The sequence below is a fragment of the Bos mutus genome, chromosome 2, assembly GCF_027580195.1.
Source record: "Bos mutus isolate GX-2022 chromosome 2, NWIPB_WYAK_1.1, whole genome shotgun sequence".
In the NCBI taxonomy this organism is placed as follows: domain Eukaryota; kingdom Metazoa; phylum Chordata; class Mammalia; order Artiodactyla; family Bovidae; genus Bos; species Bos mutus.
The window spans coordinates 7517404-7541255 of NC_091618.1; the positions used below are offsets into that span (position 1 = coordinate 7517404).

The following is a 23852-nucleotide window of genomic DNA, read 5'->3' on the forward strand; positions in this document are numbered from 1 at the left end:
CATTAAATAGAAGCCCTGAAAACCCGGAAATGGAGGCCCCGGAAAGTAGAGTGATTTAGTGAGATCAGGTGGTAAATCCATAGCAGAGCCTCAGGCTTCCTGCCCCACTGCCCTCTGGGATACTCCATTCAGCCTGGGAGCCCAGCCTCACTGTCCTCTCCTGCCTCCCCGCAGTGACTTTGAGTACACCCTGGGCTCCCCCAAAGCCATCCACATCAAATCGGGCGAGTCGCCCATGGCCTACCTCAACAAGGGCCAGTTCTACCCTGTCACCTTGCGGACGCCGGCAGGCGGCAAAGGTCTTGCCTTGTCCTCCAACAAGGTCAAGGTACGTTGGCTGCCCTGGGACTGCTTGGGAAGTGGGCGGGGTGGTCAGGTCAACCCTGCCTGCCAGGGTCTCCAGGGAGAGGGTGCTTTAGAGGACTGCCCATTGCCACGTAGTGGGGGGCAGCCCGGCCAAAGGGCAGGGCTGCCTGACCCCGGCTCCAGGAAAGGATGAGGCTGCCCAGGCCTCTCCTGAGGCAGGGGGTCACGGTGACCACTGTGCTTGCAGAGTGTGGTGATGGTGGTCTTCGACAACGAGAAGGGCCCGGTCGAGCAGCTGCGCTTCTGGAAACACTGGCATTCGCGGCAGCCCACCGCCAAGCAGCGGGTCATCGACGTGGGTGAGAGCCCGCTCACACCCTCCACCCCAGTGTCTCTCTCTCTAACTCTCTGTCTCACACCTCTCTCACACACACACACGCATGCGCCACACACACACACACACACACACACACACACACACACACAAACACACGCCAGTCAGGTCTTTCTTGCTGTCCCCCTTTTCCCCACCCACTTCTGACCTCTGCAGGGCTTATTTCTGACTCCAGCCGCCTGCCTGGGCCCTGTCTCCAGGTCATAAGCTGTGGGGTTTGTGGGGATTTGCATGTTGACTGGAAGCAGTGACCTCTTTTCTTTGTTGCTTTGGGATAAACAAGGCTCTGGGGGCCCCAGGAGTACCACATAAACAGACTCCTGGGGTGCTGGCTGGCCTGTCTGCATCAGGGGTCTTGACCAATTGGGATACAAATGCACGAGATAACTGTGCAGGCAGTGGGTGAGTTGAAAGCTGGGAGCACAGTGCCAGGGCAGCTCTGTTTTGGAAGCTGCAACCTGCGTGCTTTGAAGGCAGGAAGGGAGCTGGGGAAGGCCTTCTGTGTGTGCCACCAGTCCCAGCCCTGAGACCCGGTGGGAGGTGCAGCCCATCCTCAGATCTCCAGGCCCTGGCTCTGTCACTCTCTTCCTGGCTGTGTGACCTGTGTCACCTCCCCTTCCTGAGTCTCAGTTTCTTCAACTGTTACCTGGGAAAGTGCCAGCTGCCCCATCTGCCTGCCGTGCAATTGCCGCCTTGAAGCCACGTGTGCTAGAGAGTGTGACACAAATAGGGACGATGCGGTGACCTCTGAGAGGCCAGGTGGCACAGTGGTTAGGAGCCTGGGCTCAGGAGCCAGAGAGAACTGACCTCCAGACCTTGCTCTACCTTTTATTAGCTGTGACCAGACTTCTCTGAGCTTTGTTCTTTTCATGTGTAAGCTGAATATTCATAGCATTGTAAGTGTATGGCTCAGTTCAGTTCAGTTGCTCAGTCGTGTCCGACTCTTTGTGACCCCATGGACTGCAGCATGCCAGGCCTCCCTGTCCATCACCAACTCCCGGAGTTTACTCAAACTCATGTCTGTTGAGTCGGTGGTGCCATCCAACCATCTCATCCTCTGTTGTCCCCTTCTCCTCCTGCCTTCAATCTTTCCCAGCATCAGGGTCTTTTCAAAGGAGTCAGTTCTTCACATCAGGTGGCCAAAGTATTGGAGTTTCAGCTTCAACATCAGTCTTTCCAATGAACATTCAGGACTTATTTCCTTTAGGAGGGACTGGTTGGATCTCCTTGCAGTCCAAGGGACCCTCAAGAGTCAAGTGTATAGTAGTATTATCATTTATTTAATGCTACGAGTTCAATACTGGTAGTACTGATGGTACTATGGTTATGACTTCCATTATGACTGCGATACCATTTTACCTGGGAGAGCTCCTAAATCACAGTCCCACTGAAAAAAATAAGCTCCACCCCAAAATCATGTGGGCCCTGGCCTAGTTGGCAAAGTTAAGGAGTCCCTCTGGGATTTGGGCAGATCTCCTTCCCAGACTGGACCTCAGTTTTTCCATCCATAGCCCAGGGCACAATGAGTAACTTCCTCCCTAGTTTGAAGCACGGTTCTTGGGGGAGAGGATCCAAGTCCCTGCCAAGAACGGGGCCCAGGCCCTAATGACCCCTCCCCATGGTGCCCCCAAATCCCTTGTCTCCTGACTCTCCTCTGGTCTCCTGTGGTCTCTTTGCAGCCGACTGCAAAGAAAACTTCAACACTGTCCAGCACATTGAGGAGGTGGCGTATAATGCACTGTCCTTCGTGTGGAATGTCCATGAGGAGGCCAAGGTCAGTGCTGGGGGCATGGCTGGGATGGGACTGGGCTGCCAGCAAGTCCCAGGAAAGGGACTGTCCCTAGGATTGTGGTAGCTCCCCCAGTGAGGGCACCAGGGAGGAGGCAGGGCACAGGAGTGAAGGAGAAGCACAGGCTCTCAGCTAGAGTGGCCGGGCCCTTATCCCGCCTTCGTGACCTTGGACAAGTGCCTTAGCTGAAAATTGGGAGTGTGACCTTAGCATGAACGGATAGGTTGGCATGAGGCTCAGGTGAGATAAGAGAAGGGTAGAGCACAGCCTGGCACAGAAGTGGTGGCTGCTGTTATTAGTCCAATCCACCTATTTGCCAGATGGGAAAACTGAGTCTTGTGCAAGCCGCACAGCAAGCCCCTGCTGCTGCTGACGGGGTTTCCTGACACGTGGGCCCGTGCAGAGTGTTGCAGAAGTGCTGTGGAGTCTGGTAGATGAAGGCTGAAGTCTGTTACCTCACTCGAGGAGCCCATAGGAAGGGAAGAGCAGTCTGCCTCCTAGAGTTGTGGTGAAGATCCAAGGAGATCATGAAGGACGGAGCAGCGGGCACTTTCTATGCCAAGCCCATTTGAGAGGCCTGAGAAATGGAGCCTCAGCAATATATTTTTTTCATGCCAGTGATGAAGCCATGTAGTGCTTGAGACCAGCCTCACACTCACCGGTGCTGCCGGGTCCCTCTGTGTCTCCGTCTTCTGTTTAGACAGGTGGTATCGTGGAACGGGCACTAGTCAGAGGGTCAGGGGCTGGGTGACCTTGGGCCTGTCCCTTCACCTTTCGGGGCCAGGCTTACCCCATCAGACCAAGTTTGGGTCAGGCTCATAGCAAAGGCCCTTCTGGCCTGGGAAAGCCGGAGAGCTTATCCCTGCCTCCCCGCCTCCCCTCATGGGGCGGTCCAGGCTGCCCGGAGAAAACCAAGTTGAAGGGGCTCTGAAAACAGCAAGGAGAGGCACAAAGGCAAGGGATTATTATTATTCAAACAGACACCCGGGACTGGGGAGGAGCTGGGGCCTCCAGTTCAGGCAGTGGGGGAAGAGTTTCGTGGGAAGGGAGAGGTGGGTTTCGGTGGGGATTTTCTCACAGCCTCTTAAGCCCCCAGGCTTGGGTCTTTGTCAGGTGTGAGCTGGGTGGGGGCGGCATCAGGGCTGAGCTGGCTGAGGGGAAGGTATGTCTGGCATGCATCTGGGGGCCTGGCCCCCCACAGCCAGGGAAGGAAGGGGGTCTGCTCCAGCACCACCCCACCCCCGTTCAAGTCAGGATCGTTTCCAAGGGAAGCGTCCCAAGGAATAGGGGCCAGCGTGGAGTGGGGTCTGGCCTGGAGTCCCACACAGACGCCAGCAGTAGGCAGTCAGTAGGCGAGCTTGCTAAGAGACGTCCAGCTAAGACTGACCCCAGGCTACCATCAGCTGGACACAGGCTTCTGGTTGAGACGCCATCTGTCCCACTCACAACAGTTACAAAATGTCCAAGACCCCTAGGTATTCTTCAACCCTCACCGCCACAGGAGGTAGGTTTAATTGTCCCCATTTTGCAGATAAAGAAACTGAGGCTTCATGAGGTTCAAGGACTTATCTAAAGTCACATGGCTTGAGGGGCAGAGTGTGAGTGGCCCCACGTCCAAGCTCATTCCTCTGCCAGCCTGCCCAACTCCCTGTGCGTTAGCAAGTCACATCCATGCCCAGAGCCTCCGTCTCCTCAGCTGTAAAATGGGGGTGGCTGGTTCAGCTGTGGCTCAGCTGGTCGTTCAGGTGCACAGGGGCATGTTCCACCCTCCGTGGCCCTGGGCAGGGCCAGCAGGAACGTATCTTCAGGAGCTGGCCGGGAGGGGATTTGGGCCCTTCTCTGAGCGACTTCCCTTTCACTTTTCACTTTCATGCATTGGAGAAGGAAATGGCAACCCACTCCAGTGTTCTTGCCTGGAGAATCCCAGGGATGGGGGAGCCTGGTGGGCTGCCATCTAAGGGGTCACACAGAGTTGGACACGACTGAAGTGACTTAGCAGCAGCAGCAGCTACCTTCTTACTCCGAGTTGCAAAAAAAAAAAGAAATGAGGCTCTGGATTTTCAATTCCTGAAGGACCCTTAATCTCCCTCCCAGGCCCTAGATCCTTTGCGCTGCCCTTGGCAATCTAGCGGGAGCTGCATTGTCCACTGGCGACAGCCTGAGCTCAAACTCCGGTTCCCTTATGTGCTCCCAGTGTCGCCCTCGGACAGCGGCCCTCTCGGAGCATGGGTTGTCCCTGGAAAAGAGAGGTGGTGAGGTTTGCCTTCCAGGGGCATTGTGAAGCTGAGGGTGCCCGCCAGGCGCCCGGAAGGCCTCATGGTACTCAGGGAGGTGGTGGGACTGCAGGTCTGGTGACCTGGGCCGGCTGTTTAGTGAGCTCCCTCCTCTGTCCCCAGGTGTTCGTTGGCGTCAACTGCCTCAGCACAGACTTCTCCTCACAGAAGGGGGTGAAGGGAGTCCCCTTGAACCTGCAGATCGACACCTATGACTGTGGCTCCGGCACCGAGCGCCTGGTACACCGTGCTGTCTGCCAGATCAAGATCTTCTGTGACAAGGTGGCTGGGCGGACCCTCTGCTGGGCCCTGGGTGGGCGGGCCAGCCCGACCTGCGCGTCCTCCTCAGCCACGCTGGGTGCACCTGTCTCTGCTTCTTGCTCTCTGAACGTCTCTGTCTTTGTGTGCTTGTTGTTTGTCCGTCCTGCTCTCTGTGGCTGTGTTTTCCTCTGCTCAACCCTTCCTCTTGCTACACATCTCTTTCTAGGTCTCTGTACAAAGCTCTCCAGGTCACGTTTCTCTTTCTTCTTACCTCTCTCTGAGCTCCTTTCTCGTTTCTCTGTTCCTCTCTCCCCACACCTGTCTCCCTCAGTTTCTTCTTTCTCTGCCTCTCTGTTTCTCTCTCTCCCAAGGCTTTGCTGACCTCAGACAGGGCTGGGCTGTGCTGGGTTGGGCTGAGTGCTGGTACCTTCCCATTTCCTGATCTCACTCTGGGAAGAAAGCAACCCTGGAAGTCCCATAGTTGCAAGGAAAAGCAGCCAGCCCTCCCGAGACCAGTGGTGACCCCCGGCCCCCTCTCTCCCACAGGGAGCAGAAAGGAAGATGCGGGATGATGAGCGGAAGCAGTTCCGGAGGAAGGTCAAGTGCCCCGACTCCAGCAACAGTGGTCAGTGGGCCTGGGCTGGGCTGGGTTGGCATGAAGCGGAGAGGAGACTAGAGGGCAAATGCATGAACAGAGGGATCTCAAGGTACAATGCCTTCCTCTTCCCATCAGGCATCAAGGGTTCCCTGTTAGCCGGCTTCAGGGGCAATGAGACCACCTACCTGCGGCCTGAGGCGGACCTGGAGACCCCGCCGGTGCTGTTCATCCCCAACGTGCACTTCTCCAGCCTGCAGCGTCCTGGAGGGGTGAGGGTCTTGGGCTGAGAGAGGGTCTGGGCCTCTGGGTGGGGCCGTCTTAGCAGAGATCGGCAGGCAGCAACCTGCCACTTAGCAGGACAGGCCAGTTAGAGGTTGATAGGTCCTGACATCACCAAAATGGAAATATCTTTATTGAATCCCAGGGGACTCAAAAAATATATGTACGGTCATATAAGTTCAGGGACCTTTTCTACTGAAGAGTGTTCATGAAGAAATGAACTTCATATGCACTGAAATATTTACTCTTGAAGCACACACAGGAGGTTTCTAATGTCCGAGCCCCAAGTTAGACCACGGCCGTGTCAGAGCTGGGTGATAATTATCATCCCAGCAATGCTTGTGAGGCTCACTTTACACTAGGCGCTGCTCTTTGAGCTTTCCATGCATCATCTCCTTAACCCTCATTACCTCCTTATGAAGTCGGTAATGTTGTTCTCCCTGGATTCACGGGGTGGAAATTGAGGCATTGAGACCAAAATTACACAGGCCGTGGCAGAGCCAGAACTGGAGTCCAGGCAACCAGGCTTCAGAGACAGTGCCCGTCACCACGGGTTACACCACCTCTCAAGACAGGGAGCCACTCACCAAGCGCCTTGACCGGCCAGCCCTTTGCTGCGCCGTCTTGTTTCTCCGTCACAGGCTTCCTCTGAGGTACAGGCTGTTATTCGCATTTTTCCCGACAAGGTCACACAACAAGTCAGCGACAGAATCAAGGTCCCAGCGCCTGCCTGTTACTTTGCTTCCATATTACACAGTTTGACCGTTTCCACCCATTGAGCTCCCCACCGTTTAAGTGGGAATGTTTTCAGAAATGGCCATCACTTCACCAAGGCATTCAGTGCATTGACTCTGAACAATAAGACAGCTTATGGAGCAGCCAGTCCTGACGTCGTCTTGGCATACATTTAAAGCCTCTCAATGTCCACCATACCCCCTTCTCTGCCCGGAAGTGATTCTGTGGCCCCCATAGCCCAGGAGGCTGCATTAACCCGCTCTGCCCCCAACCCCAACCAGAGGCCTCAAGTAGGGAGACACCACTTGAGGGATGGAAGCCCCCATTGCCAGGCTGCCAGCTCTCCTGTGGAAGGAAGTGGGGGACCAGTCTTTGTACCTGTGAGCCTGAGAGAGGGAACCTGCGGAGCAGAAAGTCCCAGTCCTGCCTCCTGGGGGGTTGCCCTGGAGACGGCCCTCTCAGGGCCTGGGGGCCTTACCCCGAAGGACCAGCGATGGCTGCACCAGATGGGCAGTGGCAGGTGCACAGGAGGGCTTGACAAGGCTGCCTCTCCCCCTTCCACTCGCTTTGCCTCAGCTCCAACTACCTAGTTACCAGCTGCAGGCCAGCCTGCAGTCCCAGCCCCTCCTGGGTGAGCTCGGACTCACTGATTCTGCCCCGATTCCTTTAGCACCTCGTGTGTTCACCGAGTCCTGACTTATCCAACTTGGGCTTGGTGCTTCCTTTCAACTCAAGATCTCAGCTCACTTGAGGGGACTTATCTGAGAAGAATGAGCTGGAGAGGCATTAGAATTGCCTCCCTGCCACAACCCCTCGCAAAGATTGTCCCAGAAAGCCTCCAGCAGCTGAGGGCTCGCCTCGTCTTCCCGTGTGTCTGTGTGTGATGGAAAATGTGTCTCTCTTCCTTGCAGGCAGTGCTCTCAGCGGGACACGGCAGCTCCAACAGGTATGGAGAGAAGCAGCCAAGGGCCTCGCCTCCCTCCTGCTGCCCCTCGTTTGCTCCCAGCCTGCCCTCCCCTTTGCTGTCCCCCAAGCCAGAGGCTGGGCCCAGAGGAAGTACCCAGGAGACTCTGCCCCCAGCCCCCAAGCTAGACTCACGCTCCTTTCTCACTGAAACTGCCCGAGTTTTTATGGGTTTGTTTTATTTGAAAAGTTGGCGAATCTTTGGCGGGACACCTGCTTGTAAAACGGGAAAGAAAAAGCCTCTGAGATGGTGATGCAGATTTGGAGTGTGAGGAGGGCAGCTGTGCGGGAGGACGTAGGGGAAAACGCCCCGCGCCCCGCCCCGGCAGACTCCAAGAGGCCCGGGAGGGGCCCGGCGCTCGGCCTGCAGCCCAGGGTGGGCCTCCGCGTCCTTCCCGCTGTCAGCTACAGTCGCTTCACCGCTTTCAGCTTCAGCTAGAAATCTGTCAGAGGAGGAAAATGGGCTCATGAGGATGAGGCAGATATGAGAGGCGGCATGGAATAGAACCTCTGTAAACAGGAAAGCACTTTACGAAGATCACGTATTGTTGGTATCAGTCTCTTCCGTATAAAAGGAAGTACTGTCACACCAAATTATGTCACTTGTCACCTCACAACAGCCCCAGTGAGTCAAGCAAGCAGGGGTTATTGCTTCACTTTATACACAAGGAAACTGAGGCTCAGAGAAGTGAAGTGACTTGCCAAAGGTCACACAGCTATGAGATAGCAGAGGCAGGCTGAGACCTACATCTGACCTACTCCAAAACCCACAAGAGTCCCTCCTTCCACTGACTCACATCCAACTTGATTCTTTCAAAAAAGAATAATGTTGATGATGAAACAGTAGTCCATATTTATTGAGGCCCTACTGCGTGTCGCACAGTGTTCTAAGAGCAGCGTGTACTCCTTCAACCGTACACCTTTAGGAAGTACCCCTATAGACAAGGATCCTGAGAAGCTGTCACCCGGCTAGGGAGGGGCAGGGCTGGGATGTGAACCCAGCAGGCCAGCTCCAGAATCTGCTGCTTTACCTCTGCCCCACTGCTTTGCACCCACCCTCTTAGGGTCTTCTTTACCTCTGGGGCCCGTCAGCCTCTGGGATCCCCCCGGGTTCCTCACAGGCCTCTCCCTGCCTTCCCCACAGGATGGCTCTGAAGCGCACCTGCTCGCCCTTCACCGAGGAGTTTGAGCCTCTGCCCTCCAAACAGGCCAAGGAAGATGATCTGCAGAGAGGTAGCCTCCTGCCCCGCCCCCTATGTGTCCTCCGAGCTCACCCCCGCCCCAGCTCCCCACAAGGCCTCCCCAAAGCCTCCACCTGATCCTGGTCCAGGAAGCCAGGGCTGTACCCGCCCCAGCTGGGAGGGCTTGAGGGGTTCTTTACTCTCTGAGGCTGGGGCTGGGCCAGGATTTGAGAGAAGGGCAGACAGTCATGGAGCTGGAGGGCTTCTGCCTGCTGTGACCTTGTTGGATGTGGGCGTCCTGGGGCAGCCATAAGGCAATAGGCTTGTGGTGTTGGGCAGTCTCCCCACTTTCTCTAATGGGGGAGGAGTAGGTGGGCTTTCCATACCTGGCATTCTGGCTTTGACACAGTAAATCCGTGACTTCCTGGGAGAGAGGGACTGGAGCTAACCATCAAGAAGAAACCGACCACCGACTAAGATCAAAAGCTTCTAGCAGCCTTGAACTGAGCCTTGCGCCCTGCTGGGTGTCATATCAAAACCACCCACAACAACTCTGAAATAGCGGTGGAGCTGCCTCCATCTTCCGTCTGGATAAGATGAGGCTTAGTGATGTTAAAAGAATTTCTTCAAGGTCACAGAGCTGGCAGGTGGCAGGCCAGGGATTCAAACCCACCAGAATCAGCAGAGTCTGAGGAAGTGAAGGGATCTACAGAGCCAGGTCGGGTGTTTCCCAGCTGGCAACAGACCCTCAGCAAGGATTTGCTCTTTTTGCAGAAAGTAGTCTTGGGTTAGCCCCCTAGATATTCCCTTGTACCTCTAAAGCCACCCCTTTGCTTCTCAGTTCTGCTGTACGTGCGGAGAGAGACTGAGGAGGTATTTGACGCCCTCATGTTGAAGACCCCGGACCTGAAGGGGCTGAGGAGCGCGGTAAGAGGCCTAACGGACCCTGCCCTGCCCTGGCTGCACCCTACTCTGCACTCCCATCTCCCTGCCATTCTTTACCATACAGTTCTGATTTCCCACAGGAAGACTCCGGGAAGGAATATTCTGGAACGTTGACTTTCTGCTGGCCCACCCATCCCGCCCCATCTGAGGGCGCCTGTGGGGCCTGGCTGTGGGGTGGGGGTGTGGGGAGGTGTGCCTCTGAGATGTTATCTCCCAACCAGACCCTTGGCTCCACCCGGGGAGCTGCACACACCATAAATCCTCCTTAATCTGATGCCTGCTGTCTGACAGGCCAGAGCTTTTTGTTGGCTTTGCAAACCTGTTTCTGTTTTAATGGGAATGAAACCCCAAAAGGCCAGGCCCCAAAGATACTCTTTTTTTTTTTTTCTTTCCCAGAGGGCCTCATTTCTCCAGCTGGTGGTTGGCCAGGGAGGCACTGGCTGGGGCAGCTGAAGGTGGTGTCTGGGCAAGGAGACCTTCCCCAACACCCTGAACTGCCAGAGAGTGGGTGAAATAGCCCTAAAGCAAACCCACAGCAGCTCTGTGGCTCAGCTAAACACTGAGCAAGCACAGCCTCCTCCAGGCCGGCTGTGCTGACAGGGTGAACCATGCAGAAAAGCCAGGTGGTTCTAAGATGTTAGGATGGGGAAGGAAAATGAATGGGAAAGCACAGCTACCTTTTACTGAAGACCCACTACGTGGCAGGCATCCTGTCAGGCACGCTGCATTTGCTAGCTTACTGCATTGATTTAACAACCCTGAAAAGTGGGTGCTAGTAACGATCTCCTCATTTCCCGTAAGGAAATAGTCTCCCAGAGGTCAGGTGACGTGCCAAGGTTACTAGCAGTGACAGAGCTGAGGCTCCAAACTCGAGCTCTCTCCACTCTGCTGTGTTACCCTCGTCTCTTCACACTGCGTCAGCCCGGCTTGGCACCAGGCCCAGGAAGCTGGGCTCACAAGAGGCCATTAACGCCACTAGAATATATAGAGACCCCAGAGCTTTGGGTTGGACGGTACCTTAAGGGGTCAGCTCCCCACCCAGTGCCCAGACTCTGTCCTCAGTAACTCTGCCAAGCGGATGCCCACTCCTGACTGTATGCGTCAAGGATGAGGGGGCTCATTGCCTGTGGGGCAGCCAGACAAAGCAATTGGCTGTACAATATATAGTTGGAAAGTTCCTAAATTCTTGCTTAGACTGACTCAAGACCTTCCTGAGAGCGTCTAGCCACATTGCCATTACAGTAAGTAGTCTGAGAACTTTTCTTGCCTGGAGCAACCTCTGTCAGGGCAGAGACCAGCTGAGGAGCCGAATCGGCTCCTCTTCTTTAGGGAAGAGAGGAAAGGCCCAGAGAGGAGGACCTGAGCCTCGAGCCTCTGGCCTGCGCTTCCCGGCGGCTCCATGGAAGCCAGCGGTCCTAACCAGCGCCATCTGACCTCACTCACCCCAGGGATGGCGCTGGGCTGAGACCTTGACCTAACCGTCTCAGTTCCTGTTCAGAAGCACCCGTGTGTACATTCCCATCATGACCCATTTTACAAAGGAGGAAACTGAGGCTCAGCGAAGTTAGGGACTTGTTCAGAGTTCTGCAACCCCAGGTGGTGGAGCTAGGACCAGACCAGTTTTGTCTGCCCCACAGGAAGCGTCAGAGGCCCGGGGACACAGGGCCGATTGGCTGGGTGAGCTCAGCCAGGCTGCTGAGGCCTCTGAGCTGCAGTGTCCTCTCTGGTGGACTAAGCTCCAATGTGCTGGGATGTGATGGGGGCAGGAAAGCTGGGCTCCAGGCTAGGCCTTGGGCACACACCTTATCTTCTCCAAGCTCAGCATCCTCACCCATCAAATGGGGTAAATAATTCCTGCTAGGAAGGGTAAGTGGGTCACCTCCTCACCCCTCACAGCAAGACCACAGCATCCTCATGACTCCACTTCTGAAATAATAATGACCATTTATCAAGTACTGACATCTATTTAGTACATAGAGGAGCTGTCCTAAGTGTTATACGCAGACCGGTTCATTTAATTCTTTCAGTGACACTAGGAGCTAGGCCTATTTCCACCTCCAGGATTGGTTTGCACAACTGGTCAGCCCGCCGGTGAGTAGGGAGCCCTCAGCGCTGGAACAATCTGGATGTCTGACCATGGCAAGGATTGAGGGGAAATGGTGGATGCCCTTTGGGATAGTTTGCAAGCACTAATTATGCTATTTGTCAACAGTTTGTTGTGATGTGGGAAAACTTATAATATACAATTATAAGTAAAGCTGTCTATGCGAGATATAAAAATACCTGTACACATGACCAAAAGGCAGGAAGGAATACACTCAGATACTAGTAGTGTTTATCTCTGGGGCACAGGATTATGGATGATTATCATTTTCTTCATTGTATTTTTCTACAATCTGGGTATATATTTTATGATCGGGAAATTAAAAGCCATCATGTAAAAGACTGCTGTAAATTTAGTTTTTGGCAGCAGACATTGAATCTCCTGCCTTTCTCTTCCAGATCTCTGAGAAGTATGGGTTCCCTGAAGAGAATATTTACAAAGTCTACAAGAAATGCAAGCGAGGGTAAGTGCCCAGCACAGCTCTAGCTCCGCACCACCCCCCTCCCCCGACCCTGCGCCTTTCCCTCTAAAGCGTTGGGTCAGGGAGCTCCCAGAAGGTCCACTCTGCCTGGCAGAGGCCTGCGGCTCAGGGTTGAGCTGTGCTTGTACTTGGCTTTGCGGAGAGGTAGAGGCGAGGTGGAGTTGGGGTGGAGAACCTTGGCAGTCAGGCCGAGGCCTCCTGCAGAGACCAGACTCTGGTCACTGTTGGGAAGGAGAGGAGTGGGAGACAGTAGAGAGGGCAGCGCAGGGTGTCAGCAACCCAGGCATTTGACCATGATGGTGATGATGATTGTGGCTGTCATTCACTTGACCACCTGCCCGCCGTGTGCCAGATTCTGGGTTGTTTCTCTCATTTCACCCTCGCAGCCACACCATGAGGTAGATACCATTCCACATTTTTCACAGACAGAGAATTGAGGCTTGGAGGTGCCAAGCGGCGTAGAGAGGGCAGGAGCGGTGGATAAAGGCACAGAGGCGGGCGGCCCAGCAGAGCTGCTCCCAGGAAGGAGATGCAGGCGACGAGTCTGGGACAGGAGCTGTGACTGGACTTCGTGTTCAGGGCACCCAGCCAGGGAGGCTCCACAGGCTTCCTCCACCTGCAAGTGTGGATGAAGCTGTACCTTTCAGGGAGGCCAGGCAATGCCTGCCATGTCCCATGGGCTCCGGGGCATTAGGGCTAGGGATCACGGTAGCCCTGCTCTCTGCCCAGGAGATCCCTCCTCAGCAGGGGTGGTTTAAGGGGGTGGAGTTGGAGGTCCACATGGTGACCACCTTCCGAGGCTTCCACTCAGCTTCGGAGCCGGTGAACCTGGCCTCTGCAGCCCTTGCTGCCTCAGTCATTTTGCCAGCCCAGCAAGGGAACCCCTGTGTGGTGAGAAACAGCGACTGCCACTCCCTGCTGAGAGGCCCCCGGACCAGGGCCCTGGGAACCAGCTCCCCCATCCTCACCCACAGCTCCGGACACCCTATGGCTCATTTCTGCTACTCTTCCTGGCTGTCCCTGGAAGGTGCTCAGGCTTTGCCCCATGGCGCTTGTCTGTGGCTCTCCTTTTGGAGGACTGCAAACTGAGGCAGGTTTTGTACTCAAGCTGAGGCCCCAATCCAGTCGGCCCGGGGGCCACCTCCTTCCTTCCCTCATTCCGCGCCCACCCCCCACCATCCCCTCCCCTTTGGCTCCCACCCAGCCTCCCTCCCAGAGAACGGCTGGGGCGGGGGGAGGTGGGCAGCCCTGCAGCCCCTGGGAAAGGATCCTTTGGTTTTGGTTGTATGTGTGTCTAGGGTTCTTTGTGTGTGTGTTTTTTTTTCCTTCCGAGTTTCGGTTTCAAACTGGGAACTGGAGCTCACACGCTCTCCGGAGCAGAATCCACCTCATTGCGGAGGGCAGGCTCTGCTGTGCCCAGACAGGCCCAGCCCTTTCCCCTTTGGTGCCAGTGCCCACGCCCCCTGGCTGCCACCCCACCTGCCGCCACTGGCCTCTCTTCCAGATCCCACTTCAGGCTGGGTGGATGGGCTGGGAAATGCCTTTCTTCCGGTTCAGGCTGGGGGGTACACACACAGAGATGCCCCACAGCCCCAGTGGCCGAGTTGCATAGCCTTTCCCTTAAGCCCCAGCCAGACGTGTCAACCATAATTACAGTAGCTCCCACTTGTGGAGCACTTCCTGCTTGCCAGGCACTGGGGCCGACTCTGTGCAACCTCGTAGACGGCAGCCCACCAGGCTCCCCCGTCCCTGGGATTCTCCAGGCAAGAACGCTGAAGTGGGTTGCCATTTCCTTCTCCAATGCATGAAAATGAAAAGTGAAAGTGAAGTCACTCAGTCGTGTCCGACTCTTCGAAACCCCATGGATTGCAGCCCACCAGGCTCCTCCGTCCCTGGGGTTCTCCAGGCAAGAGTACTGGAGTGGGGTACCATTGCCTTCTCCAAGGCACTGGGTTAAGGAACCCCAAGCCTTGTCTCATTGACCCTTAGAATTTGCTGTTTCTACAAATGAGGAAACGGCTTCAGAGGAGTCCCTGGGTGATAGAGTGAGTACCTGGCAGGAATCCTGGCCTGTCTAAAACCCATGCATGCACCCACTATTTTATCTTGCCTCCTGCGTGTTCCTCTAACCGCTAAGCAACGTGCAAATAAAGCTTGTGGCCAGGCCAGCGGATTTATTTTCCCAGCCCCATAGCTCAGGGCATCACCCAGTGGCCCTTCAGAAGCACCCACACCCCATACATGCCCCAACCATGAAAACCCCAGGCCTAGGATTGTCTGAGATGCCTAAATGAGAAGACTCCCCCAAAAAGTCTGTCAGGAGAGCAGAGGCCAGGCTCATTAGCTGCCTCCCTCATCTTTGGAGCAGGCTATTGCCATCACTGGCCTCTTTTATTTTCATAGAACCTTCCAGAAAGTCCTTTGGACAACGGTAGATACCATCAGCTTTACAGGCACCACTGAGTGCTTGAAAGATTAACAATTACCTTGTTTTTGCTGGCAGCTGGCCAGGGGTTCTCTGTGAACCAGGACAGAAGACAGCCTGAAGCTGGCAAGTGACAGGAAGCCCACATTCTGAGACAAGTCCCTGCCTCTAGGGCCCGGCTGTCACTGACCCCCAAGGGGAAGAGGTCTGGGGGCCTGTCTGGGATCCCTTGTGTGCGGGAGTGCGCTCTGGGCCTGCTGGGAGGCCCTGCCTGAGAGGTGGGTGCACACAGGGCCCTTGGCCAGTGCCCGGCGCCTAGAAGCACTCGATAAATGCCACCATCAGAAGCTAACAAAAAGCCCCGACGCTGACAGAGTGCTCACACTTCCAGCCCCTGGTCCCCTCTGGTCTGTCTGCCGCCTGCATCCTCCAGACCACAATCCCTCTGTGAAGTGAAGGCACTGCACTCAGGACCCAAGGAAGCCAGATCTTAGAATTAGATGCTGGCAGTCAGCACCCAGGCCTTGGAGCCTGAGCCCAGACCTCCTTCCAGAGAGCAGCAGCTGCTCAAAGCTGCTGTAGAAACAGCTGGACACAGGCCACAGGCTTCAGCTTCCCTGTCTCCATTGCCTCTCCTGATCCAGGGGATTCAGGGAGGACAAGGTCACGCCTCTCCTGGGATCCCTGGGAAGCAGACAGCTGGCTACTGCCAGGAGGAGGAGCATGGGCGTCTCAGCCCCACTCCTGCCCAACGCAGATCATCTCGCCTGATCTTGAACTCTCCCCCAGCCCTGGATTTTACCTTCCTTTTATATGCCCCTTCCTAGCTTGTATTTGTAGGGTTTTGTTATTTTTCTTAAAAAAAACGACACAGTGGAATGAGACAAAAGTCCAGATTCCAGTTCTGCCATTTCTTAGCTGTGCGACACCAGGCAAATGAGTGCTCAGCTTCCCCATCTGTGAACTGGAGTAATACGATTATCAGGATTCATTCTCCCAGGCCCTGCTAGATTTGAAACTTCTAGAGGGATCTCTGTGTTTGGAACAAGGCCTTGTACTTGGCAAGACCTCAGCAGATGCTGGTGAAGTGAATGAGGGGAAACACCCACCCCCATCACAAAAAGGAAGCTGCCTTGCACAGGTCAGGTCACAGCCTGGCGGATCCTTCACAGGGGAGACGGCTCCCAGAGGGATGCCCTTGGCTACACTGTGGCCTTGACCCTGGCAGAGGGCCACAGCCCCAGAGGCTCTGTCCCTCTCAGGTCGGCCCAGGTCCTTGTCTGAAGAATGTGAGGGGGAGAGGGCCATGCCCCTCAAATCCACGATGGCATCCCTGAGATGTCAGCTTCCGGGGGTGGAACTGGGGGGCCCCTTGTGGCACTGGCTTGGGGATCAGGCAGGCACCCCAGGGCGACATGTCACAGCCTCCTGTTGAACCCACCCCTCATGGGCCCACCTGCACTTGAGCTCACACTCCACATCCAAGTGCACAGCCTGGCCTGGTAACTAGGAGCGCTCCGTCTTCCCCACATCTGTGTGTTATTTGCTCACATACAGTGCGTGTGGACACGTGAAGAGAGGCAGTCTGGTGCAGTAGGCAGGGGGTGGCCGCCCGCAGGTCCGAGTTTGAGTTGGGCTCGTCCCCTGGGGAATTGTGTCCCCTCCAGTAAAGAGGGGCAGTGAATGCCCCCCGTGAGGGCTGTTTTGAGGTCGGAGAGCAAGTCCAAGAGGCGCCGGAAGTGCTGGGGCCCCCACAGGTGGTCACCATGTCTGTCACCTTTCACTCAGAGGCGCTGTCAGGGAAGAGGCCTTTCACCCTCTAAGCCCGCCTCTCCTCTCCTCTCCCAGAATCCTGGTCAACATGGACAACAACATCATCCGGCATTACAGCAACCACGTCGCCTTCCTGCTGGACATGGGGGAGCTCGACGGCAAGATTCAGATCATCCTTAAGGAGCTGTGAGGCCTGAGTGTCCACATCCACAGGCCTCTTGACGTGGGCTCCGGGGGCGCGGAGCCAGCTGGGAGGGGCCCCGAGCCACGCACGACCTCTCCTCAGGCCCCAGCACCGCTACTTGAACGTCTTCCCTGAGTGAAGAGGCCCTCGACCCACAGACATCAAGGCCCGGAGGTGCCCCGGGAGGTGTCCTGATCTGAAGCGCCACGTCGTGCTTGAATCTACCCTCTGCGCGTCCAGCCAGACGACGCCGTGTCCATTAACCAGCCCAGCGGCCTGTGTGCTCCTCCTCAGACCTTCTCCCCAGCCCGTCTCCCTCAGGCTGCCCGTGCAGGTTGGAGACACCAGCCCTGTCTCCCCAAGCAGACTTGACCCTTGGACTCATTCTTGACTCTTCCAGTCAACTTCAGACCAATGACTTCTCACCCTTTTGGCCACTGAGTTAACTGTCAAACACTTGATTTTCCAGTGCAAATGACTTTTAAAAAGACAGTGTAGTGGACAGACTCTCCACATAGACTTCACTTCCTCAACACGGGTTGGAAATCAGAGCTGACTGACTGGAGCAAAGTGGCCCCTGTGTGGAACAACCTCCAATCCCACTCACTGTTGCATACATTTCTTATTTACAGTTTTCACTTATGTTATATATATATATAAGTATATATTGTATATATAAGCAACATTTTATATTTTTCATGGATACATTTTTATCATTTCAAAAAATGTGTATTTCACATTTCTTGGATTATTTTTTTAGCTGTTATTCAGTTATGCATTTTGTATACTCATATGCTATTTAGTAATAAAATTCTCCATATGTATTACTTCAAATGTCACACTGGCTCCTCTTGTGAGAGTCTTCCAGAAGGAAAGGGTGAAAGGAAACAGGGACTCTCTCCTCCTCTATCCTGTGAGCAGTTTCCTCGGACTTGAAGGATGGTGGTCAATGCTGGGTCCCGGTGAACCAGAGGTGCCCCCCTGCAAGGCCATGGGTCCTGATTCCCAGCATGGGCCCTGTGAGGCCTGTCCTGTCTGGCCCCACAGGCGGACGTTACCACCTCAGGGTCACTGACTCTGGAGGTGAAAGAGGCCTAGGATGCCCTCGCTGAGGACCTCACAGCGGGGCAGCAGACAGAGCCCAGGACAGAGAGTCATGAACCCAAGCTCTCCACCAACTCGCTTTTCCTGGAGCTGGCTCCTACCTGCTCACAGACTCAATCGTGAGCTCCCCCCAGCTCTGAGGTCAGTGACGTCAGTATGCAGGAGAGAGTGTTTACACCCCAGGACTTGACAGGGGCTACAAATCGGTCTTCATTTTCCCTGGAGAATGGGACAAATCATCCTTCCTTCCTCCCGCCCTTCCTTCCTTCCTTTCCTTCCTTCTGGCTTACCCACACACTCCGCCTCTAGTCCTCAACTTCTTTGGCTGTAGAACGACAGGCATGTTCTACCTGAATCATCAGGTAGCTGTCATCTTTAGAGCCCTGGGGCTCACTGGTGGGTCTCAAACCCCCCACAATGTGGGGCATGGGACAGCAGGCAGTCCTTGGGTGTCCTCCCCAGACTTCATTCATAGCTGCTCTGCTTTTCTTCATGTGCATGATAGATTTCTCATATTAACTTCTGTCTGAACTAAACAAGTTTGAAAACCATGGATGTCTCTCCAAGGGCCTTCCAGCTCTGACAGCCAATCCAGAGTCCTAATTCCCATTGCCCTGGGGCCAGGACTCAGGTCAGGCCAGGGAGGCCCAGCCCTACCCAGAGAGCTCAGTAATCAAGCTACATCATTGTCCAATGCAATGCTTTTTGAACTTAAGGCAAAAAAAAAAGAGACAAAATATCAAAACTTTGAAGGGAGTGTCAGTATTGCAGATGTTTTCCTTTGGCCTCAGACTCCAGCATTGCTTCCCTAGCACTGGTAGGGACCCCGTGAAGCTCCCAGACTGCTCAGCCCACTCCAGGCCTCGCTGCTGCCGCGACATCACCGTGAGGGTGAAAGTGCAGTGTGTGTGGAGTGTCAGCACGCTGACAGGCAGGCCAGAGGCGCTCAGCATCTGTTCCTTTCCTTCCGGAACCACTGGAAGCAGGAAGGTGGTCTTCTCGACCCTGACTGCACCTTGGAATTCATCACCCCGGCAGCTTTTATCCCTGCTGCCCGGATCGCACCCTACAGCAACTATATCAGATTTTCCGGGATTGGGGCCAGACCTCGGTACCTTTAAAGCACCGCCCCCCCAGCCCCACCCCCGCCGCCGCCGTTACTACAACATGCACTCAAGGTTGAGAACCACTGCTTTAGAGAGGTTTAGAGCAGTGGTTACCCCGGCCTTGTGCGCACATTGTAGTATCAGTGCTTATACAGACCTCGCCACCTCTGAAATTTGACAGGGTCTGGAAGGGGACTCAGGCACACAGGGAACCATGGGGACCAGGGCACAGCCTGCTGCCGAGCTCAGGAGTGAGTCCTGGGGCTCCCCATATACACCCTCCACTCACAGCCTCCAGCAAAGCCTCTGAGGCCCACTGCTCACCCCTCCACATGGAGAGACAAGGCAGTCAGTGCCTTAGGAAGGCTGTTGGGAACTCAAAGAAAGAGAACCCTGGAAGCCTTGAGGAAATGCTGCCCTGCCCTCCGAGAACATCAGGGAGCAAAGGGAAGCTCCTGAGCCTGACAGCGGCCGTTCGGGGCTTGCCTTTCCTTCAGAGTGGAAAAGGCAAGAGGGTGAAGGCAAGTCCTCTCCAAAGAGGGGCCACTGTATAAAGCCGGCTGGTGGCTGATAGAGATGTCATCCTCTGCCTGTGGGGAGCTTCGCGTGGTAGATAATGAGTGAGCAAGCGGAGAAAGGGATGGATGAGGACCTCAGGAGACAGGGGATGACGGAGTAGTGAGGAGATGAGGGGAAGGAGGGAGGGAGGGAGGGGAGGACAAGTAAGCTGACAGGCAGATAGATGAACGCGTGGAGGCCCAGATGAAGAGTTCAACAGTTGAGTATATTCATGGAAACTTTGGGCTTCCCCAGGGGCTCAGTCGGTAAAGAACCCGTCTGCAATGCGGGAGACCTGGGTTTGATCCCTGGGTGGGGAAGACCCCCTGGAGGAGGGCATGGCAACCCACTCCAGTATTCCTGCCTGGGGAATCCCACGGACAGAGGAGCCTGGTGGGCTACAGTCCACGGGGCTGCAAAGAGTCAGACACGACTGAGGACTCAGCACAGCACTAGGCCTTTGCTACTTTTAAGTGCGGTCCAAGGACCAGCAGCATCCGCATCACCTGGCAGCTGGTTCAAAACACACCTAAAACTAATACAATGTTTTATTTCAATCATATATCAATTTAAGAAAAGATATGTAGGCTCTCGAGCCCCACCCAGGTCTATAGAGTCTTGGAATAAGATTTCCAAGTGATTTGCATGCACATTAAAATTTGGAAAATACTTTATTAAAATATCAGTGTATCCTAACCCTAACTAGACTCTTTGTAATCACACCAATAACTTTCACAAAGATACCACAGCCCAAACCCTACCTCAAGTCAGTTAAATCAGAACTGTGAGGCTCAGGCCTGGGCGATATGACTCTTGAATAGCTCCCAAAGTGATCCTACCATACAGCTGGGGCCTGGGGACCCTGGGGCTGGACGGAGCCGTGAGCAGCCTACGAAATCTTCAGAGAGGCCGGGTACCACCCAGACACACCCTCAGAGCTCAGGGTCTCAGCTCCAGCCCTGTCTTCTATGGAACACAGATTCTGCCTGGCCAAGAGCAGCCCTGACGGTGGCCCTGCCACTCTCCTCCCAGGGTGTCCGCCTTCCTCATCCCACTGGAAGGAGTTTCTACAGAGACAGTCCTCATCTGCACCCAGTGTGTGGCCCAGGTGTCCCCGAGGGGAGCAGCCTGTCTTCTTCAGCCTCAGGGACCCCAGGCCTGGTGGCTTCCAGCCCAGGGACCAGCTAAGGTCCACTGGGGTCGGAGGGACCTAAAAGTCAAGGCCTTCAGGTCCGGCGGTATTGTCAAGAGTCAAAGAAAGGTGTGGCTTCAAGTGTCAGCCTTTGGGGTCTTCCAGAATTCCTAGTGCCCAAGTGGACAGCTGATGACTGCAGAAGAGTTTCCTTTTTAGCCTGAATAAAAAATTTTTAATTGAAATAAGGTTGTTAACATCTCCAATCGAGAAGTTTCAGGTTTTAAAATTTCACAGGTTCTCTTGAAGAATCTGCAGATCTGGTGATACGTAGCAGGCCTTTAGAGGGACACCGGGCTCAGCTCCCGGACCTCCTCTCGCCTCACCTGTTTCGCTCCCTGCCTTGCCCACCCAGCCCTGGAAGTGCTTGACCTTAAGCCTCCAAATTCTGCTCCAACCTGACCCCTAGGAGAAGCTAGGGTCAGAGCGGATGCAGCACAAGGTGTCTGCCTTCAGGTCCAGACCCTGGACGCTCCTGGGGCCACACTCCAGACTGCCTCCTGGTCACCCAGAGCAGTGGGCTGCTTGCCAAGAACCTGAGGCTTACAGCAAGGCCAGCTTTTGTGAGAAATGAGAACTCGGTTTAATTGGACACGCTGTTCCATCCTCCTCCTGCCCTCTTCCTCAGCAGCCCTTCCCTGAAAGGAGAAACAGTCAGTGGCCAGTTCCGAGCTAAAAGTCATGGAGCAAAGTCTAAGGAGAGAGTCAAGGGCAAGCGGGGGCACAGGGAGGTATAGGAGAGGGCAAAGGAGGCTTCCACTTACAAGTCAAAGCCATGCGGGTGGCTAGGGAAGGAGGGCTGTGTGGTTAACTCTAGCTCCTCTGGGTTCCTTGAGAATCCCTTTTCCTTGCCAAGGGCGACTGACTTGGCAGGCCCGAAAAGGTTCAGTCAAGGTCATATTCAACTTGAGCCGGAGGTGAGGGGGACAGAGACTGGGCCAGGGAAGGGGAAAGCCGGGTGAAAGAACCTACAGGCACCCCTCAGAACATCTGTGCCCGGGACTCTGGCCCCCGAGGCTCCTGCCTGCACCTGCCCCTTGAGCACAGAGCCGATAAGCGGACGGGTTGGCCTCCCCTGAGGGTGGGTGATGAGCTCACGAGACCACAGCGATGCTGCCACGCTCTTCCTGAGGTGAGACACGAGGCCTGAGCTGGGGGGCAAGGGCCAGGCAACCCCTCCAGGTCCCTGTCACTGTGCCTCTGGGCCTTCCTGGCCCCTAGTATTCCGGGAGGGATGTGGAGGTCAAAGGCCAAAGGATGGGAGGGTGCCGGGGCCACGGCCCCAGGGCCCTGGCTCATCATCAGGCTTCGGGATGGGGCATCGGCTGGCGGCGGCCTCCTCTTGGAGGCCGAGCTTTGCGAGATGCTGGAGACTGAGCGGGGAGGTGTGCAGAGCCGGCCTGGACAGGTGCGAGGGGTAAAGCGACAGAGTGGGGGCTCTGTCCACCTCTCGCTTCTGCTCAGGAATCCACGGGGCTCAGTGCAGGGTCGGGGCGGGGTGGGGGGGGTCTCCACGCTCCAGGGGGCGGCTCAGGACATGGACAAGCATGGAGTCTGGTTGCAAAAGCAGGCCAGGGGTGAGGGGAGGGGGCGAGGCCGCCCCGTGCCATCGGCTGGCGTACACACACGAGATGGGCACTCCCTGCTGCCCCCCTGGGGTGCCTGGGTGGGTGGCCGGGGGTCTCCTTGAGCTCGAATGCGGTGACTACAACACTGGGATCCATTTGTTGTCCTCATTGTAGAGAAAGGACTGCTTGCCAGGGAATTCCGGCCTGTACGTGGCTGTGGGGAGAAAGAGAGAGCGTTGAGAAAGAAAAGGCCAGTCCTCAAGACCCTAACACTTGGCATCAGAGAGGGCGGGACCCCCTGATCAGGCCCCCCGCATCTGGCATCGTGGGGAGTCAGGGAAGTAGGGACTGGCCCAAGGTCGTTGGGCTCTGAAACTGGCCCGGGTGGGACTCAAACTCTGGTTTCCCACCTTCTTCAACTCACTAACTTCTTTAACAGAAGAAAATTTGCAAAGGAGTTGTATAAAATTTGAGGGGGGCTGGGGAATGAGGATAGCAATAGTCTTAAAGAAGCTGAGGGTCAGCTTAATGGGGTTTTGCTTTGATTTAGTTCAGAAATTTAAAAAAAAAAAAAAAAACTCTGAAAGCCATGACAATAGCAGCCAGGATCACTCAGGGCTTGGGAACCACAGCCTGGGGTGACTGGAAACTCTTACACTGATGCAGATTTGGTTCATGAGGGAGCCGCTGACGGGAAGCTTCCATGGCTGTCTAGGAAGGTCTGCATACACCGGAAGCCAAGAAGGCAGATGTTTGCAAGTGCTTAGGCTGGGGGGGCCCTCAGGGAAGCCCACCTTGGCCTAGGGGAACACAGCAGCAGGAACCAGCCTGCAGCTGCACTCCAGGCACCGGCATGGAGAAGGTGCTCAGAGAAAGCTCCTAGAGGACCGGGCCAAACAGGGGCAGACCAGGAGCCTGCTGTGCCCGGGGTCCTCCCGCTCACCACTCTCACTGCACCTTAGTACACTTGCCGAACTAAGCTGAGTTCTGCCTGGACTGGCCAAATGAGCCCAAGGCCGAACCTCTGCCGTCTTACTGGCTTGATTATCACTATATTTCCAGGAACAAAGCCATGGGAATGACATTCTCCCTGTCCAGTCTACCTTACATTTTACTCACCTGTGTATGTGGAGGGATGGGGATGCTTTTGGGGGCTGGCACTGGACTTAAGTCATCTTTTCCTCCCTAGGGTGGGAGCCTCAGAGATACTCATTGAAAGACTGACTTTCGCAGGCCTGGCAGTCCCCGAAGTCCTGCCCACCAGCCCGCTTGTCAGTCCCCAATGCCATCAACTCTGCCATCGTGGGGGCCGTAAATGGCTAAAGAGCTCCACTGAGAACTACAGGTAGGTGAGGGGGGGCAGTGCAGACCACCCGCTGGAGCAAGTCCCCCGGCTGTCAGCTCTCAGGCAGATCTTGGTGGGGAGGGTAACAGGGTCCCACCACTCAAGCTCACCTGTAAGAGGGAGCGGAACTAGGTGGCTTGAAAGAGCTGCTCAGGTGGAGCCCTGGTTTATTTCAAGACAGACAAGGCATCGAGGGAAGAGAGTCTGGGTCTCAGCCTTGCCGCTTCTCCTCCTCGGGCTGTGACACTTGCTCTCTGGGCCCTCCCCATCTGGGAAGTGACCTCGTCA

At 55.4% G+C, this 23852-nt stretch overlaps 2 protein-coding genes across 6 annotated transcripts in view; one reads left to right on the forward strand and one right to left on the reverse strand.

The window, feature by feature from the left end:
• The window catches only part of GRHL3 (grainyhead like transcription factor 3), a 37433-nt gene extending 18531 nt beyond the window's left edge, over positions 1 to 18902 (forward strand). For both annotated transcript variants that reach the window (XM_005900716.2, XM_070383079.1), the window contains exons 6-16: positions 175 to 328; positions 554 to 665; positions 2380 to 2474; positions 4886 to 5044; positions 5570 to 5648; positions 5757 to 5890; positions 7547 to 7581; positions 8743 to 8831; positions 9621 to 9706; positions 12227 to 12291; positions 16583 to 18902. In XM_005900716.2, coding sequence (XP_005900778.1) covers positions 175 to 328; positions 554 to 665; positions 2380 to 2474; positions 4886 to 5044; positions 5570 to 5648; positions 5757 to 5890; positions 7547 to 7581; positions 8743 to 8831; positions 9621 to 9706; positions 12227 to 12291; positions 16583 to 16697 — 1123 coding nt within the window. In that variant the 3' untranslated portion in view covers positions 16698 to 18902. The remainder of the gene's footprint in view (positions 1 to 174; positions 329 to 553; positions 666 to 2379; positions 2475 to 4885; positions 5045 to 5569; positions 5649 to 5756; positions 5891 to 7546; positions 7582 to 8742; positions 8832 to 9620; positions 9707 to 12226; positions 12292 to 16582) is intronic.
• Positions 18903 to 18995: 93 nt separating this feature from the next.
• STPG1 (sperm tail PG-rich repeat containing 1) overlaps positions 18996 to 23852 on the reverse strand; it is a 64920-nt gene continuing 60063 nt past the window's right edge. For 3 of the 4 annotated variants that reach the window (XM_070383080.1, XM_070383082.1, XM_005900715.2), the window contains one exon: positions 18997 to 22433. In XM_070383080.1, coding sequence (XP_070239181.1) covers positions 22357 to 22433 — 77 coding nt within the window. In that variant the 3' untranslated portion in view covers positions 18997 to 22356. Of the gene's footprint in view, positions 22434 to 23852 lie in introns of all 4 variants that reach the window. The other variant, XM_070383081.1, reaches the window with a different exon arrangement.